We start from the raw sequence: 17,181 nt of genomic DNA on the forward strand, positions 1-17,181 counted from the left end.
TGGCAACACCTTTCAATTCCACAAACTCAATTATCTGGAAGAACAAGGGTAGTATGCAGACAAAAAAATCACCATCTAACAATTCCTTCCAAGTCATGCTGCATTCTAATATATATTGTCATTCCTTTACTGTTGCAGGGTCAAAATTCTGGAACTGGATTCCAAAATGTTACTGCATTTCAGGTCTCATTTAAAGAAAACCTAAAATTTAGGTTTTAAAGAAAAATCATAACTTAATAAACTAGGTGGAAGAATCAGAGTTAAAACAGTTTGGTTATTGGCTTTGGAAACAATCAGTGGAAGTGAATTACTTTTCTCCACTTTATAGACCTCTTATAATTTTGTTTTGAATCTCAGGGGAATCAGATAATTGTACTGAGTCAATGATTTGAAAAGCATATGACTTCTATGGTTTAAATTAAAAATACATGTTTATTCAATGTAGAGAAAAGGAAAGTTAAAGGGCAAGGATAAGAACAGAATTAAATATTAAGCTATAGATGATTTATGCCCCTATAAATAGAAAACTATGGCACCATTTAGGATCATATAGAGGAAATTTAAACATGTTATTTCAATTAAGCTGTTTTCAAAATATAAGTTTCTTGCATGTTCTGATTTTATAAAGATTCCCTAATAGTACAAACTCCTCTAAATGATTATTCTAATTACCATAGTTTCAATATTTAAAAATAATCAAAACGTGGATTTAAGTTATAAAAGAAATAAAACACAATCATTGTGTTTTGCACATTAATAAGAACATATGAGTACCTTCAAACCTTCAACTTTGAATTTTGAACGTTGTTTGGAAACAGTCCTGGGATTCTGTTTCCTCTCATATTTTCTTGTATGAAGACTGTGGTGGAAATGAGTAGTTTGATGAGATACACTTGAAGTGGATGAAGAAAGCTTAAAGAAGGGATCAGGACAGGAAAAAAAGTAAAGGAAGAATAAGCTATGTTAAAAAATTTATACTTGTGTACATTTCTTTTCTGTAGCTTTTCCCTTCTTGTTGCCATGTGTTTGTGACATTTTGTCTGAAAGTTTTGTTATAAAATCCTATTCCTATATTAATAACAGAAAATACCTATGTAAACCTTTTATCTTACTACAACATGGCTCAGAGGTTCCATAACATGACCTTTCTTTAAATTAAAATTGTTTTACAACCAGTACTTTTGTCTCAGTAATTCATATTTGTAATGTCCAAAACAATTGTTGAAACAGTATATTCATACGTATACCTAGAGAAGGATGCTGTGAGAAAGATTATGATTGTGCAGTCTGAATATATGTAGTGTACTCAATGGTTCACATTATACCACGTTGTTCAGTCTGCAATACTGAAAAGCAATTTTTCTTTTGCTCTGACAATTTCTGCTGAGAGGTTCTTAAAGTTATTTGAAAGAAAGCTGGGAATGAAAAGCCAAAACTTTCCTGCGGTAAAATTTGCAATGCTTTTTTTCACACTGCTCATTCAGGAAGAAACAACAGTGTTTTGATTAAACACCTGTTCCATTACTTGTTTTAAGTTCGATAATATTTAAAAGTGAGAGAGACTAAGAATATGGAGAGAGTAAAGGGAACTTTAACAACAGAATCTCGAGTAAGTTAGAGAGTTTGGCGAGGAAGTGAAATGGATTACGTTTCCTAATAATTTTCTTTGAAAAATCACCACTTTAATTTGAAATTAACTGATTACATTTATTTTATTTTGCTATAAATGATCACTGGATGCTTCCACCAGATAGAGGAGAGAATCTTAACTCAGTCATCTATTTTTGAGAGAAAACAATGAATATTGTGGTAGACTTCCTGCCCTCAAACTAGAGCAGAGTTCCATCGTAAACATCAGGGATGCCAAACAGGAGTGCTCCTGTGCACCTTAATGCATTTGTGGTCCAAAAAAGATTTGTGATCTGGATGGACTCTTCAGATCAGACCTCAGCATTGGAGGTGGCAGATTTCCCACTTCCCTCAATGAAAAGACTGCAGCAAAACGCTTGTTTGGTGTCCAGTATCAGGTAGCATTTATTCAACTCAAAGCTAATTTTGGTTCAGGTCCGTAGATATTTCTGGTATAATGTGATGGGTGTGTTCCTGTGGAGCCTAGCGCTCTGCAAAATCGTGCTATAGAGAATCACTATACTTGTGCAGTAGATAGTTTGTGCTATCCAAACAGCAACCACTATTCGTCAGTCGCGTTAGAGTCAATTCGCATTGACGAAGCACACATTACACCAGAAATACCTGTACTTGGAATGCCAGCAATAGACATCCATCCATTTATTAGATGCTTACTTTGGCTCTTTTGCATTTCATTAAATTCTATCTCCTATTAGACAATGGGTGTGGGGGAAAGAAACAATAAAGAGAAATAAATTATCATGTCACTTTCTAATTTTATTTTATTTTTAAGTTGACTTTTCAAAAATGAGCAAATCCTCTGTAAGAAATGGAGGGTACGTGAGAAGACAAGCTAATTGAGGATTCGGACATATCTAACCATGTTCTAACTGCTATGTTTCAAACAAGTGGGATTGGGGACATGAATGAAGAACAAAGGGTCTGGTTAATAACAGCAGTGCAAGGGGAAAGGGAGATTAAAAGGATTTGAGTGTTTGATTGAAGGTTTGGTAGAAAGAGGAATGGATAGTGGGATATAATTTGGGGGACCAAGTGAGATTGAGAAGATGGATGCAGGTGAAAGAAATTAGTGAAGTTATGGTAGGGGAAATCACAAAGGGCCATATTTTCTATGCAACCCAATGCCAAATGCAGCCTACAGCTTTAGTGGTTGCTTTCACTTCCATTTCATCTCATCTAATGTAGTGTTCCTTTAAGTGACCGTGACTGTAATCTGTATACATCACCTGTATACAACTCGGCCTGGGCAATCACAAAGGCCAACCTCCCATCTGTAGAATCCATCTACCAGGCCCGCTGTCAAGGAAAGGCCGCCAGCATTCTCAAAGATCCATCCCACCCTTGCAATGTTTTTCTACCATCGGGGAGAAGGTACAGAAGCCTGAACACACACACCAGCTGGTTTCGTAACAGTTTCTATCATACTGTTGTTAGAATACTGAATGGACCCACAAACCCTTAACATTCGCCTGTACCTGTGTTTTTGTTTTTGCAGCTGTTTTACTTATCTATGCTATTTAACTCTGTGATCTGCCTCTATTGCTCGCAAGACAAAGCTTTTCACTGTGCCGCAATACATATGACAATAAATTCAATTCAATTCAATTCAATTAATTAGGCAGGATAAAATGTCACATATCACATGATACGGAGTTTTTGCATTGTGTTCGCTAATCAAGCAAGCTGTCTTTGTAGTAAGAGTTCTCCAGAAATGTACAAATACACCTGCAACCTTCAAATGAAATAACTCACATCATGTTCCTTTATTTTCACAACAAAAGCCAAAAGAACTGTGGATGTTGTAAATCAGAAACAGAAACAGAAATTGCTGAAAAGCTCAGCAAGCCTGTCAGCATCTGTGGAGAGAAATCAGAGTTAACGTTTCGGACTAAGTGACCCTTCCTCAGAATTTTGAGGACAGGTCACTCAACCTGAACCTCTGTTTTCTCTCCACAGATGTTGTCAGGCCAGCTGAGCTTTTCTAGCAATTTCTGGGGTTTTTTCAGTCCTACCTAAATGATTGACACCTTTATGTTGAAGGATTTCCACATTCTCACCTGACAGGGAAGAAGGGCAAAATATAGGAAAGCAGAAAAGGTAGAAAGAAAAGGGTGTAAGAAAAGAGACAGTGAAAGATATCTAAAGAAGGAAATGTAGAAAGAAAGAAAAATAGGAACAGAATGATAGCAGAGACATATTAGAGAGAGATAAAGAGACCCCAACCTGGAATGAACTGACCCCACATATATTAACAGGTGCAAGACAGGTATCTCAACAGACAATACAAAAGAAGGCTTGTGCATGCGCATTTCATATGATGGGACAATACATCATAGGAGCAGAAGTAGGCTATTCAGCCCATTGGTCTATTCCGTAATGAGATCATAGCTGATCAGATGATGCTCAACTCCACTTTCCTGCCTTTTTTGCATAATTTTTATCTCCCTACTATTTAAAAATCTGCCTATCTCAGCCTTGAATAAACATAACTGCAACCTCTATAACCCTCTATGGTAAAGAATTCCACAGATTCAATACCCTTTGAGAAATGTAAGCCTCCAAATTTCGGTGTTAAATGAGTAATCCCTTACTCTGACATTATGCTCCCTTCCCAAAAAGGGAAACAACCTCTTTGCATCTACTTTGACAACCGCAAAAAAATCCTGTATGTTTCAATAAGGTCTCCTCCAATTCTTCTAAACTCTAATGATAAAAGCCCCACCTACTCATAACCTCCTCATGAAACAATTCTTCCATGCCTGGAATTAACCTAGTGAAACCTCTCTGGACTGCCTTCAATTCCAGTTCTCTCTCCTTAGATACAGGACGAAAACTGCTCACAGTATTCCAGTTGTAGTCTGACTAGTGCCTTATATAGATTTAGCAAGACCCCCTATTTTTATACTTCATTTCTTTTCAAATAAAGGCCAACAATCCATTTGCCTTATTATTCCATTAGACCATAAGACATAGGAGTGGAAGTAAGGCCACTCGGCCCATCGATCCACTCCGCCATTCAATCATGGCTGATGGGCATTTCAACTCCACTTACCCGCATTCTCCCCGTAGCCCTTAATTCCTTGTGACATCAAGAATTTATCAATCTCTGCCTTGAAGACATTTAGTGTCCTGGCCTCCACTGCACTCCGCAGCAATGAATTCCACAGGCCCACCACTCTCTGGCTGAAGAAATGTCTCCGCATTTCTGTTCTGAATTTACCCCTCTAATTCTAAGGCTGCGTGCACGGGTCCTAGTCTCCTCGCCTAATGGAAACAATTTCCTAGCGTCCACCCTTTCCAAGCCATGTATTATCTTGTAAGTTTCTATTAGATCTCCCCTTAATCTTCTAAACTCCAATGAATACAATCCCAGGATCCTCAGCCATTCCTCGTATGTTAACAATCCCAGAATCTTGGGATTGAATCTAGGATCCCATGCTGATCTTGGATTCTAACCATTTGTGAATCATGCATGAGGACCCCCCAAACCCATCTGTGCTACAGCTTTCAGCAGTCTTTCTCCACTTAAATATTTACTCATCTATTCTTCCTGCCAGACTGCATAACCTGCAATGTTCCCACACAATGCAGAATAACCTTGGCTATCTGAACATCATTTATCTGAATTTTGGATTATCTGAACAACATCTCAAGGTTCTGTAAAAATGTTATCTGTTATCTGAATATTCAGTTCCCCAAACAATCAGTTATCGAAACAAAATACTTCCTCCTCTCAATCTTGTTCAGATAGTCGAGGTTGTTCTATATTCCATTTGCCATGTTTTTACCCACTCACTTACGTATCAATATCCTATTGTAGACTCTCTGCATCATCCTCACCACTTAGGATGGGTGTCTGAAAAGCCCCCCAGGGCTGTCGGGCTGGCATAAGCTGGTCATGGAACACATCCCTTTGGACTTTCTTACAAATATGACACACCATAAAACTGAGAATTTTTATAAGATATGGCTGTCCTTTTTGGACTACTTAGGTACAGATTTTTATGTCGTACTAATAAGGGCCTGTATGTAGCCATGACAATTCTGTTTAATGAGTCTGCTATCCAGACAGGAGGGACTGCAATCACATGAATATGTATAAATTTATGCTCTCAATGGTCAAGGGCTATTACTTTGCTTTGTTGAGCTGTATTATTATTATGGTCATTTTTTTTTAGTTAGTTATTAATTATTATTTATTTATTTAATCAGTGGGTTTTTTTTATATTGGTTCGAATTGTTTGTTTTGTATTTGTTGTAATGTCCAAAAAATATTCTCCTCTTTTCAATAAAGATATATTTTAAAGAAAAGGATCCTAAATCTCCCGCATGTCTTGTACAGAGGAATTCTTCTCTGCTGAATCTAGATGTCTTTAATTTTAATTTTCATCATGGAACAGCTGCTCAACACAAACAAGTTTTTTCATCTTTGTGGTATCCTAGATTTTGAACCAGGTAATTTCTTCTTTTTGACCGTGTCCTGAATCTGCAGACATTTGTCTGGTTTCCAATGAATCAAATGCAACGCAGCTTCATTTTGTGCTATTAAATATTTATTCTCAATTTGCTCTTAAAGCTGTATTGAAGGATATAAATTCTTAAATTCAACTGATGACTAGATTGGATATCTTCATTCACCCTACATAGTTATTGTACTGGGACACCTCCCCCCCACCCCACCCCACTTCCGACCCCCAACTCATGGTACTAGAGGACGGCTGCTGACCAGCACCTCCTCATCATAACATTATTTCTGTCACTGGCACTGATAGTTCTGCTTTGGAAGACAAATAATTTAAATATTCCTCATGAACTTGTATCATCTTACCACAAGGCATCAAATATGAAGCTGCTATACACTTTGTTCAGAAGACCATGTTGGTGCCTTATTGTTTCAAACTAAAGATTGATCAATCAGTTCAATGGCTTGTCCTTCTTAGCCTTTTCTTCCTCAAATGCATCTTCTTGCAAACTTCGCTGATTTCTGTCATCTGAATTTTCTTCACTGATGATAAAGGTGTTTTCCATTCTTTCTAATCCTGTATAATCACCGATTTTACAATGAGTCTATGACATCATCAACCTCTTCCTGAAGTCCCTAGCCACCATACTGCCACTGAGGAATGGCTGCACATCTGGCTAACCCTAAGTCTGATGGGTGTATCCTTACCTGGTCGGAAATAAAGGCTTTAATGTGGGCAGCTGTTTCTCCCTTTTTGGTTATTCCATGTGTTCCCATTGAGTCTTTGTTTGTTCAAGCACTTGCAGCTGATGTCAGTGGGTATAGATAGTTCTTTAAGAGGTAAAAGACTTAAAGGCTTGTACACTCACTTGGTCCTTTGCAAATTTATCCTTCTGGGTCCAATGGATTATTTCATCACTGCAGTTTGTGATATTAAGCAATGATGCTCAATGCTGATCACCAAGTGGAATTTGTGGATATGAGAATGCTACCACCAATCAGGTTTCCTTTGGCTTGGCATATAGGAGTAGAGTCTACCTCTATTGCATCTGAACAAGAGGTTTCTTTTACCTTCAACAAGAAGTTGTTATTGTATAACAGCAATTAGGAACAAGTTACATTAGTTTATCAGGTATTGTTACTAAGATCATGAGGAGACCTATGGGAGTCTGCACTCCTCAGGCATAATCCTGCCATGACAGATGAGTCACTTTGTAATTGCAAAACGTAGTCTGGAATTAAGAGTCTAACAATGACCAATAATCCATTGTTGATTGTTGTACAAACCTAACATGTTCACTAATGCGCTTTAGAGAAGAATACCTGCCATCCTTACCTGGGTCTGGTCTGCATATGACTCCAGACACATCGTGATGTGGTTGACTCATAAATACCCTCTCTCAAAACCTAGGAAGCCACTCAGTTGTATCTGACCACTAACGTGTCTCGAGAAAGGAATGAAACCAGACTGATCACCTGGCACAACCGAGACACCAGAACAACAGCAAACGATGCAGTATAATGAGCCCTGCCATCCCTGTAAGTCCTCCTTACTAACATTTGGGGTCTCATCCCAAAATTGGGACAGCTGCCTTACAGATTGTTCAAGCAGCAGCCTGACACAGTAAGAACGATGCCTTGCTGATAATGTATAGACACATCAACACTAACCCTGAGCTGTCCTGTCCCACCAGAAGGTCAGGCCCAACAGAGGTGCTGGGCGGTGCTATACAATCAGGTGGGAGTCACAGGGGGAGTACTCAACATTGACTCTGGATCCCATCAAGTCTCATGACATAAAATCTTAGGTGAAATATGGGCAAGAAGATCTCCTGCTATTTACCATGTATTGAGTCTGCCTTGGCTAATAATTCAGTATTAATCCATGCTCAGCATCACTTGAGGAAGCACAGAGCGTGAGAAGAGTGTAGCATGGGTGGGGTCTTCAACATCCAGAACCACGTGTGGCTTGGCACCACCACTAATTCAGTCAAATCCAAAAGAACATAGCCGTGAAGGGACCAACAGAAGGCAAAATCTTATTTGACCTTATTCTTAACAATCTGCCTGTCACAGATGTACCTATCTGCAACAGTATCAGTATAACTGGCCACTGTGCAGTGCTTGTGGAAAGGAGTTCTGCTTTAAAATTGGGAGTACCTTCTGTCATGCTGTGTGCCACTATCACTATGCTAAATGGGGTAGATTTGAAATAATCAAGCAACTTAGCATCCATAAAATGCTGTGGGCCATCAGGAGCAGCACAATTGTACTTAGACACAATCTGTAATGTGTAATTTCATGGCCCAGCATAGCCTTCACTCCACCATTACTATCAAGCTAGGGAACCAACCCTGGTTCAATGAACAGTACAAGAAGGTATGCCAGGTGAAGCACCACACATCTCTAAAAATGATGTGTCAACCTGACATAGTTATAACACAGGACTACATGTGTGATAGACAGAGCTGAATGATTCCACAACTAATGGATCAAATCTAAGCTTGGCAGTCATGCAACATCTGCTTGTGACTGGTGGTGGACAATCAAACAATTCCTGCAGGAGGAGGTTCCACAATTATCTCCATTCTCAATGATAGAGCTGTCCAGCACATCAGTGCAAAAGATAAGGCTGAAGTATTTGTAACAATCTTTATCCAGAAGTGTCAAATGAATGATCCATCTTGGTCTCCTCCAGACATACTCAGCAACACAGATACCAGTGTTCAGTCAATTCGACCCCATAAGACATCAAGAAATGGCTGAAAGCACTGATACAGCAAAGGTTGTTGATCCTGACAACCTTCCAGCAATAGTCCTGACAATTTGATCCATAAACCTGTCACACCGATAGCCAAGCAATTCCACAGCTACAACACTGGCACCTACCAATAATGTAGAAAATTGCCCAGATATGATTTGTACAAGGAAATGAAGCTAAATCCAACCTAGCAAATCAGAAATCTGTTTTTAATCATCAGTAAAGCAATGGAAGATGTTTTCAACTGTGCTATCAAGTAGCGCTTGATTAGCAATAACTTGCCCACTGACACTTCAGGTTCTACTTTTCCACTCCTAACCTAATTGCAACTTTGGTTCAAACATGGACAAAAGTACGGCATTCCTGACTTGAGGGGAGATGATTCCTTGTGGCATCAAAGCTGCATTTGATTGAGTGTGACATTGAGAAACCCTAGCAAATGTAGAGACAATGGAAATCAAGAAGAAAGCTCTCCACACTGGCTAGGACCATACCATTTGTGATTTCTCAGATTCTGAAGCGGTCCATGTCCAAATGCACCAAGATCTGAATGATATCCAAGTTTGGGCTAACAAGTGGCAAGTAACAGCTTTACCATTGCTGAATCCACCACCATCAACATCCTAGACATTACTATTGACCAGTAATTGCACTGGCCTAACCATAAAAATACTGGGGTTACAAGAGCATGCTAGAGGCTTGGTTCCTTGTAGTGAATCACCCATCTGTTGACTTCCCAAAATCTGTCCACCACCTACAAGGCACAAGGGAAGTGTGTAAGGGTTTTTTGAGTGGCATCATATTCTCAAACATACACTTGCCTCCCTACTGATGCGCAGTAGCAGTGGCATGTACCAACTAGGACATACACTACAGAAACTCACTAAAGCTCCTTGGACTACACCTTTCAAGGACAACACCTTTCAATTCTATGAACACTACTATCTAGAAGCATGTGGGCAGCAGAAATGTGGGAACACCACCACATGCAATCCCCTCTCCAAGCCACTGATTATCCTGATATTGAATACATCAGAGTTTCTGGAATTCCCTCCTGAGTGGCATTGTAGGTCTGTCTACATCAAATAGACTTCAGCTGTTCAAAATGGCACCTCACCACCACCTTCTCAAGGGCAGCTATGAACCAGCAATATATACTGTCCCAGCCAGAAATGCCCACATCCCATGAATGAGAAAAGTGCACTTCATGCATTTTGAAAGCGGCTAGAGGCACTGGCAGATGGTTAGCAGCCCCAAGCAGGGTCACTTGGATTCCACATTGTTAAAGTCAAAAGATACCTCGATATCAGGAGCCTTTCAGTAATTCTGAACCGGATGTGAACTTATTGGTTCCTTTTGCTAAGACTACACTGGGAGGATGCACTACTTTAGTTAGGAAACCCATAAGGTACGCCATTAGTAACCAACTATGCCTCACAAAACTCATCTCTCTGAGTACTCTGAGAAAAGTGCCATCTATCTTGGGAATCTAATTTTTGATTCCCTCTATCCTATTTAACATTCCCATCTCATTTGTGTTGAAGCCATTAATTATATTAAGGTTGCCTTTAGTCAGGGAGGGGAAGTTGCTCTTCTCTTCCATTTCATATGCTTAAGAGGGATTAATCATTTGAAACATTAGCCATCCTCTGTTACAGAGGCATGTTTTATGGTTCTCACCTCATTTTCACAGTCCTCTTCTTGGTAAGTTACAGAAAGCATTTCAACAGTTTATTTATCTGCAGAGAAATGCCTTATTGCCAGGTTTCTCTTCGACATTCTGAACACCATCATAACAGCCTTTGGCATTTCCCTGTTAGTGATCCCATCAAGAAACATTTTATCTTTTCCCCTGTAGAATTGCTGCAGAACTTGTTTTCTTTTTTTTATTTCACTTCTCATTAACTTGTTAATAAATGTAAAGTCATATATAAACTCCCACTCCTGTGTACAGTATAGAGGCAAAATGTACAACTGCAAATCCTGTGTAAAATTCTGAAGATTTTTAACTGTCAATAGTTTTCTATTAAAATGTCCCTGTTTATGTGCATCACTTTGTCAAAAAGCTATTAAAAACTAATTTTCAAAAATTGATAATCCTCATTATTTAAATAAAATATTATTCTATGACATTCTAGATAATATTAAGTATGCATGGACTTTAAATGTCACCTAGGGAATTTAACACTCAAAAAAGGTGATAAAAATCTAACATGTTATTTCATAGTTTTGCATTCATTTATTACGAAGTACACTTGTGTAACTTACGAGGAATACATCTTCCACTTTAGCGATTCCTTTTCCAAATATGGTTCCTAGCTGGTCACCAACACCAGCAAGTAAAAACCCAAACAGCGGAATCCCTAACAAGGCGTAAATGATGCAGAATATTTTTCCACCTACAGTAGTTGGAGAGATCTTTCCAAAACCTGGGAGGAAATAAGATCAAACTGAATTACACATAAGTTATCACAAGGTTTTGCAGTTGCAATAAGTCTTAGATTATTTAAAGGAATGCAGTGTGACAATTTGTGTCTCTGAAGACAAACAGAAAAAGGTGCAAAATGTTTGCATGTGAAAAACACATCTTATATTTGGACAAATGAATCTTGTTTCCTTATAATATCACTGTTACCATGTTAGAGTTTAAATATTTGCAGGTTGAAATCAATAGGATGATCATACATCATTTATTAATCAAGGTTGTTTCAACTCTCCATGAAGAATTTTGCTGATATCATTTCTTTCATCTGTTGGGTTTTTTGTTGTTATTTTTCACTCCTCCTTCCTTTCAGTTGGCTTGAAATTATACATGTGCCAGAAAACCTCCAACTGTTCTCCCATCTGACAATTCTTCACTTGTGTCTCAACACATCTCAGTCAATATTGTGTTCAGAAAGTTCCATATAAATGGGGATTCAGATGACCAGAATAGGTTTCCCTAAATTATTTTACTCTTCTGGCATAAGTTAATTATTTTGTCTGATTACTGCCATGGTTGAGATCAGTTCATTTAAGGTAGATGAGAAATTAAATTTTGAATTCAATCAGAAAGTATGGTCTGGGAAAAGGAAAGGACGGAAAAGGAAAGTGAAAGGCATGGAGGATGGAGGACTGAACAGGCAAAGTTATCAGGGAAAATCAGAGAAGAGAGAAGGGATGATCAATTGAAGACTTCCTTCCAAATAAACACTTGTAAAAAGGATTGTGAATCTGCATAACAATTCCAAGGAAGTTGAGCTGCAGCTGCCACGCAGGGAATTAGGTGAAGAGCTGACCCAGAACCTGAAAATCGAGCAGAATTGTTTTGGAGTTTTGCAGGTGAATAGTAAGAGAAAATCTAAACAAAATATTTAGCTGACTCTTGAGTAATTAGGTCAGCATTCAGGAAGGCTATCTGGCTGATTAGTAACAGAGCCATGAGATGAGGTGCACAGAGGTTGATGCAGAGGTATAGCATTGGCAGGACTGTTGGGAAAACTCTGGAGCTTCCATCATGGAGAGGTTAAGCAGGACTGTCAGTTTCAAGTGTTACAGATGTTACATCAGAGCAATACCAAAGACATTAGGTTGATGGTCATGAGGTCACGAGACAAAGGTTTGAGACAATCATCAGGAAAATATGGTCAGGTTTTTAAGAGGCATCAAGGTCAGAACAGCAGAGAGCATAAGGGCAGATGGTCAGCAGGACTGATGTGATACGGGGCTATTTCAATCAGCAAAATTAGATAAATGTGATTGTCCTATGTTATGTTAGTAGGTTGGATAGAAACAAAAGCAGGAGCAAAGTTATGGTTACTCATCAAGATACCCATTATGCTATATCAAGTGGCATGGTGCAGTCCCATCCTGTAACAAAAACCAGGAAGGTCAATGAAAAACCAAAAAAATGGAAGTTCTAAAAATGAACTGCTTCTCCTGTTTTGTACTCAAGCACTTTATCAGTCTGTTCTATTCCATTCAAGTATTTTAATTTGTCCCTCCCCTCTCCTCATTCTGTTCCTTTTTAAATGCTATATATCTGTAATATCTTTCAATTCTGATCAAGTATCGATTCCTGAAATGTTAGCTTGCCTGTCCGCTCAGCAGATGTTAAGTGATTTAAGCATTTCCTTGACTTCAGGGCAAATTAAGATCTGAAATAATGGATTATTTGCAGTTGATCTAAGCTTGCCAATTTAGTACTATTGCCCAAAGTTAAAGGTATGTTTTTAATATGTAATAGGTTAGATGAACTGTGTCTATAACCACAAGAACAGTATTATGAAATATTAGTTAAACAATATAAATTGCCGATTACCTGAAGGAATTGGAGAATAGTAAGCAATGCACTATAGAGTATATGAAATGTAGCTCAATGTACAAGAATCAGCAAGTTTGCAGATTTTGCTAAAGTTTCAATGTACCAATTATTTGAATCTCAAGATGCATTTCTTTCAAATGAATATGTTGGACATAATTAAATCATGAACAGTCAATGCCAGATTTATTATAAATGTCTTACCTATGGTGGTTATAATGGTGCCTGCAAAGAAGAAGGAACTGCCCAAGTCCCAGTGGCTGGTTTGATTGGTAGAATTCCCTGCAGGGTTAACACCTGCATTTACAGCTTCCATCAAATGCTGTCAGTTTGAAAAGAATACATCAGTAATCGTGCAACATTATTAATCATCCAAAGCAAGACATTCATAATAATTCTTTAGTGTATTGACATAATTAGACCTGAGTAACACCACCATGTTTTATTCGAAAAACACTTCAACTGATTTTATTTTACATGATTTGTTTTCATTGTTCTTATCTCTTTCCCTCCCATAGTTTTCAGAATCTTTTCCATTTGGGGGGTTGATTGATACCTGAGATTTAGTCTGACGTAATGGCATTAAAATCTTTTCCCTCTTGGGTGGCTATTACATGTTCAAAGTAAAAATGTTTTAGCAAGCACATTTGCAACTTTTGCTTCATGTAGAGTCAGGCCATAAAAGTATCGAAATGCCAACACCATTCATTAACTTAGCAACTTTATTTAGAGTGAACAAGATAGATGTGAGATATGACAAAAATAACACTGCTGTGATCAGAGGAACTCTTAGATTTTAAAAATAGCAGCTTTAAAACCATTAAGTACAAAGGGATCTGGGAGTGCTAGTCGAGGATTCTCTAAAGGTAAACATGCAGGTTGAATCTGTGATTAAGAAAGCGAATGCAATGTTGTCATTTATCTCAAGAGAGTTGGAATATAAAAGCACTGTTTATAAAGCTCTGGTTAGGCCCCATTTGGAGTACTGTGTCCAGTTTTGAGCCCCACACCTCAGGAGGGACATACTGGCACTGGAGCGTGTCCAGCAGAGATTCACACGCATGATCTCTGGAATGGTAGGTATAACATATGAGGAACGGCTGAGGATCCTGGGATTGTACTCATTGGAGTTTAGAAGGTTAAGGGGAGATCTAATAGAAACTTACAAGATAATACATGGCTTGGAAAGGGTGGACGCTAAGAAATTGTTTCCATGAGGCGGGGAGACTAGGACCCGTGGGCACAGCCTTAAAATTAGAGGGGGTCAATTCAGAACAGAAATGCGGAGACACTCCTTCAGCCAGAGAGTGGTGGGCCTGTGGAATTCATTGCCGCGGAGTGCAGTGGAGGCCGGGATGCTAAATGTCTTCAAGGCAGAGATTGATAAATTCTTGATGTCACAAGGAATTAAGGGCTATGGGGAGAATGCGGGTAAGTGGAGTTGAAATGCCCATCAGCCATGATTAAATGGCGGAGTGGACTTGATGGGCCAAATGGCCTTACTTCCACTCCTATGTCTTATGGTCTTATGGTCTTATTAATTGCGCACAGCTAGTATAAAAATAAAACTTGCCAGAGACTCTAAAAGCAGAGATTAGGAAGACAATTTTTTTTTTACTTGCTTCTCATTTTTGCATTCAGACCAGAACCAAAGTCATAGCTAAATATATTCAAAAGTAGTTTAAATGCAGAGTGAAACTCAAAGCTGATATTTCACTCATGGTTGTAAAGTCAGCTCAATCCTTAATGCAGCAGATATGTGACACAATTTTGTCAAACCTTCGAAATTAATATATTTGAATAAAAAATAAAAACATCTTTCTGCTACTTTGCCATATTTGTCAATATCCATTCCATGGGCCATATCACAAGTTGAAAATGCTCTCTACTGCTTTAACAAACGTATTGATCATAAAATGATCATTTATTTTTAATATTGATATAAATTCTGCTTTTATTGATTTTTCACCTCAAGATGAAAGAATTGGGCAGTTCTGTCCTGACTTTGTTTTCATATCTTGATAACAAAAAGTTGCAATTCGCACATTCACATTCCCAAATTATTCAAGTTGTTGTAAATATATGAATTTCTGTTGGCAACTTCATTGATTAGAAGGAGAAACACTTGTGACAGTTTTATTTAAGAATTGGTTCAATGGAAATGCACACAGACTGTTTATATTTGTTTCTTGCAGAAATCCACCTGATTTTAATGTTACACAGGGTATCCCAAGTGATACCTTCTACCCTGTGGCCGGGAGAACTGGAGTCAGCTGATTTTGAGACCAAAGGCACTCTCTGAGTAGGGTTTTTACTATTACTTGCAGGCTTTGAGGAAAATAAAGGAAAATATTTGGAAAACTTTATCACACAACTTGACTAAGCCAAGCTGCAACCTGATACTGGCCATTTCCTTATATCTGGCTTCTCAGTGCAAAGTTAAATCTCGAAATATTTCTCTTTGCTCCAGGTCCTTCTCAGCAGCAATAACCGACTGAAGAACACTGCAGAGGAGGACTATCCTTCGATGTGGTGATCTTTCAGTGGCCCATGATGGTCTTTCAGCCTGGTGTGACCCCAATGTGGACTTCCGACTTTGAGGTGACTCCAGAGTGATCGCCCAGCCCCGAGAACCTTGAGGTGAACCCCAGTGCAGTCTGGAGCGAAGGCTCGATGAACTGGAGGCTAGGTGCCGGTGTGGACTGGGTTTGAAGGAATGTTGTTCTGAACTTTTTATTCCTTTATTTTTCTAATTTATTCCTACAACCTGCAGTGCTTAAGTTTTTAATTTCTTTATTTTCTAAGTTTTTTTTCTTAAGAATTTGTACCTAGGAACCTTGCATCTAAGACGGCACCATAAGTGGTGACTTGTAGACTTTTCACTGTGACAATAAAAGTAATTCAATTCGCCGTCATGTGTGCAGCATCACTTGAACTGAACAGCTCAGAGTTTCATTGTCTTAGGGAATGAGTTAGAGGGGATTGCACACAGACTTCATTGTCTTAGGGAATGAGGTAAAAAGGATTGCACACAGACTTCATTGTCTTAGGGAATGAGGCAGAGGACTGCACACAAGCCTAATGTGCAGGAGCAAGGATTAGTGTCAGGGACAGCCCAGGTCTTTGCCAGCCCTGATGAAGAGGACATGGATAAAGATTTCAGGGATCCCATTTTAACAAAGACAACTTACATTATGTAACCGTTTTAATGTAAGTTAAAAAAAAGGAGCTTCTTTGGACCGTTAGCAAGGAAAAGTAGACAGGAACTCACAAAGACTAGCTGCATATTTCACTTTTGTTTAATGCAAAATCTAGGGCATGATGAAACGATAGTGAATACTGAGCTGCTTTTTTGTCACATTTTAAGCAATGGCATTGGGCAGGTTACTGATAAAGTGTGCTGTTAACTTCTCTCTAATCTCCGAAGCCTCTATGTACTGACCGGCCTTTCTTAGTTGAATATTGCCATGCAGTCCTCCATGGTGATGCTGTATGGGCTCCAGAGCTGCCTACACAGAGATTGTGTTGACAACTCCAAGAGGCCACCCACCATCTTTAGTTGGATCGCAAGCAGGGAGGAGGATAATTAAAAGGCCGCCCGCAGGAAATTCACTGGCAGGTCCCAGATTTGGGGCCTGAAGTCCATGGTAAAGTTCTGCCTTGAGGTCCGGTGAGAAGATAATGTGATGGCTTGCTCTAAAGGGCACTTGAGCTGTTCGAAGCAGCTGTGCACTGCAGAAAGGGTGATGTCTCCTGTCGCATGCTAGAAGGAGCTTGTGGGGAAAAGCTAAGTGGTGAGAGTGTTTCCCATTATTTGCGAGTCGGACAGTACACATCCAAACAAAAGACTCTCAATACTATGCACTTAGCTGCACACTACCTGTGGCTCCTGTCACTTCCTCTATTCATGACCAACATCTCCCATACTTCATTTCACGCCACTGCCTTCAGCTCGCACTGACACTTCAGGCTAAATTCTACCAGAAATTGGTTGTCAATGTTTGCGAG

At 39.0% G+C, this 17,181-nt stretch overlaps 1 protein-coding gene across 2 annotated transcripts in view; it reads right to left on the reverse strand.

Annotated features, from left to right (window-relative positions):
• LOC122552824 (potassium channel subfamily K member 2-like) overlaps nt 1-17,181 on the reverse strand; it is a 187,463-nt gene that overhangs the window by 43,010 nt on the left and 127,272 nt on the right. Inside the window, exons 3-5 of one of the 2 annotated variants that reach the window (XM_043695808.2) lie at nt 13,378-13,495; nt 11,142-11,302; nt 775-912 (exon numbers count right to left, since the gene is read on the reverse strand). In XM_043695808.2, coding sequence (XP_043551743.1) covers nt 775-912; nt 11,142-11,302; nt 13,378-13,495 — 417 coding nt within the window. The remainder of the gene's footprint in view (nt 1-774; nt 913-11,141; nt 11,303-13,377; nt 13,496-17,181) is intronic. The other variant, XM_043695809.2, reaches the window with a different exon arrangement.

The sequence above is a fragment of the Chiloscyllium plagiosum genome, unplaced genomic scaffold (assembly GCF_037043375.1).
Source record: "Chiloscyllium plagiosum isolate Xiang-an unplaced genomic scaffold, Cpla_swu_hap1 HiC_scaffold_10, whole genome shotgun sequence".
NCBI classification, from domain to species: domain Eukaryota; kingdom Metazoa; phylum Chordata; class Chondrichthyes; order Orectolobiformes; family Hemiscylliidae; genus Chiloscyllium; species Chiloscyllium plagiosum.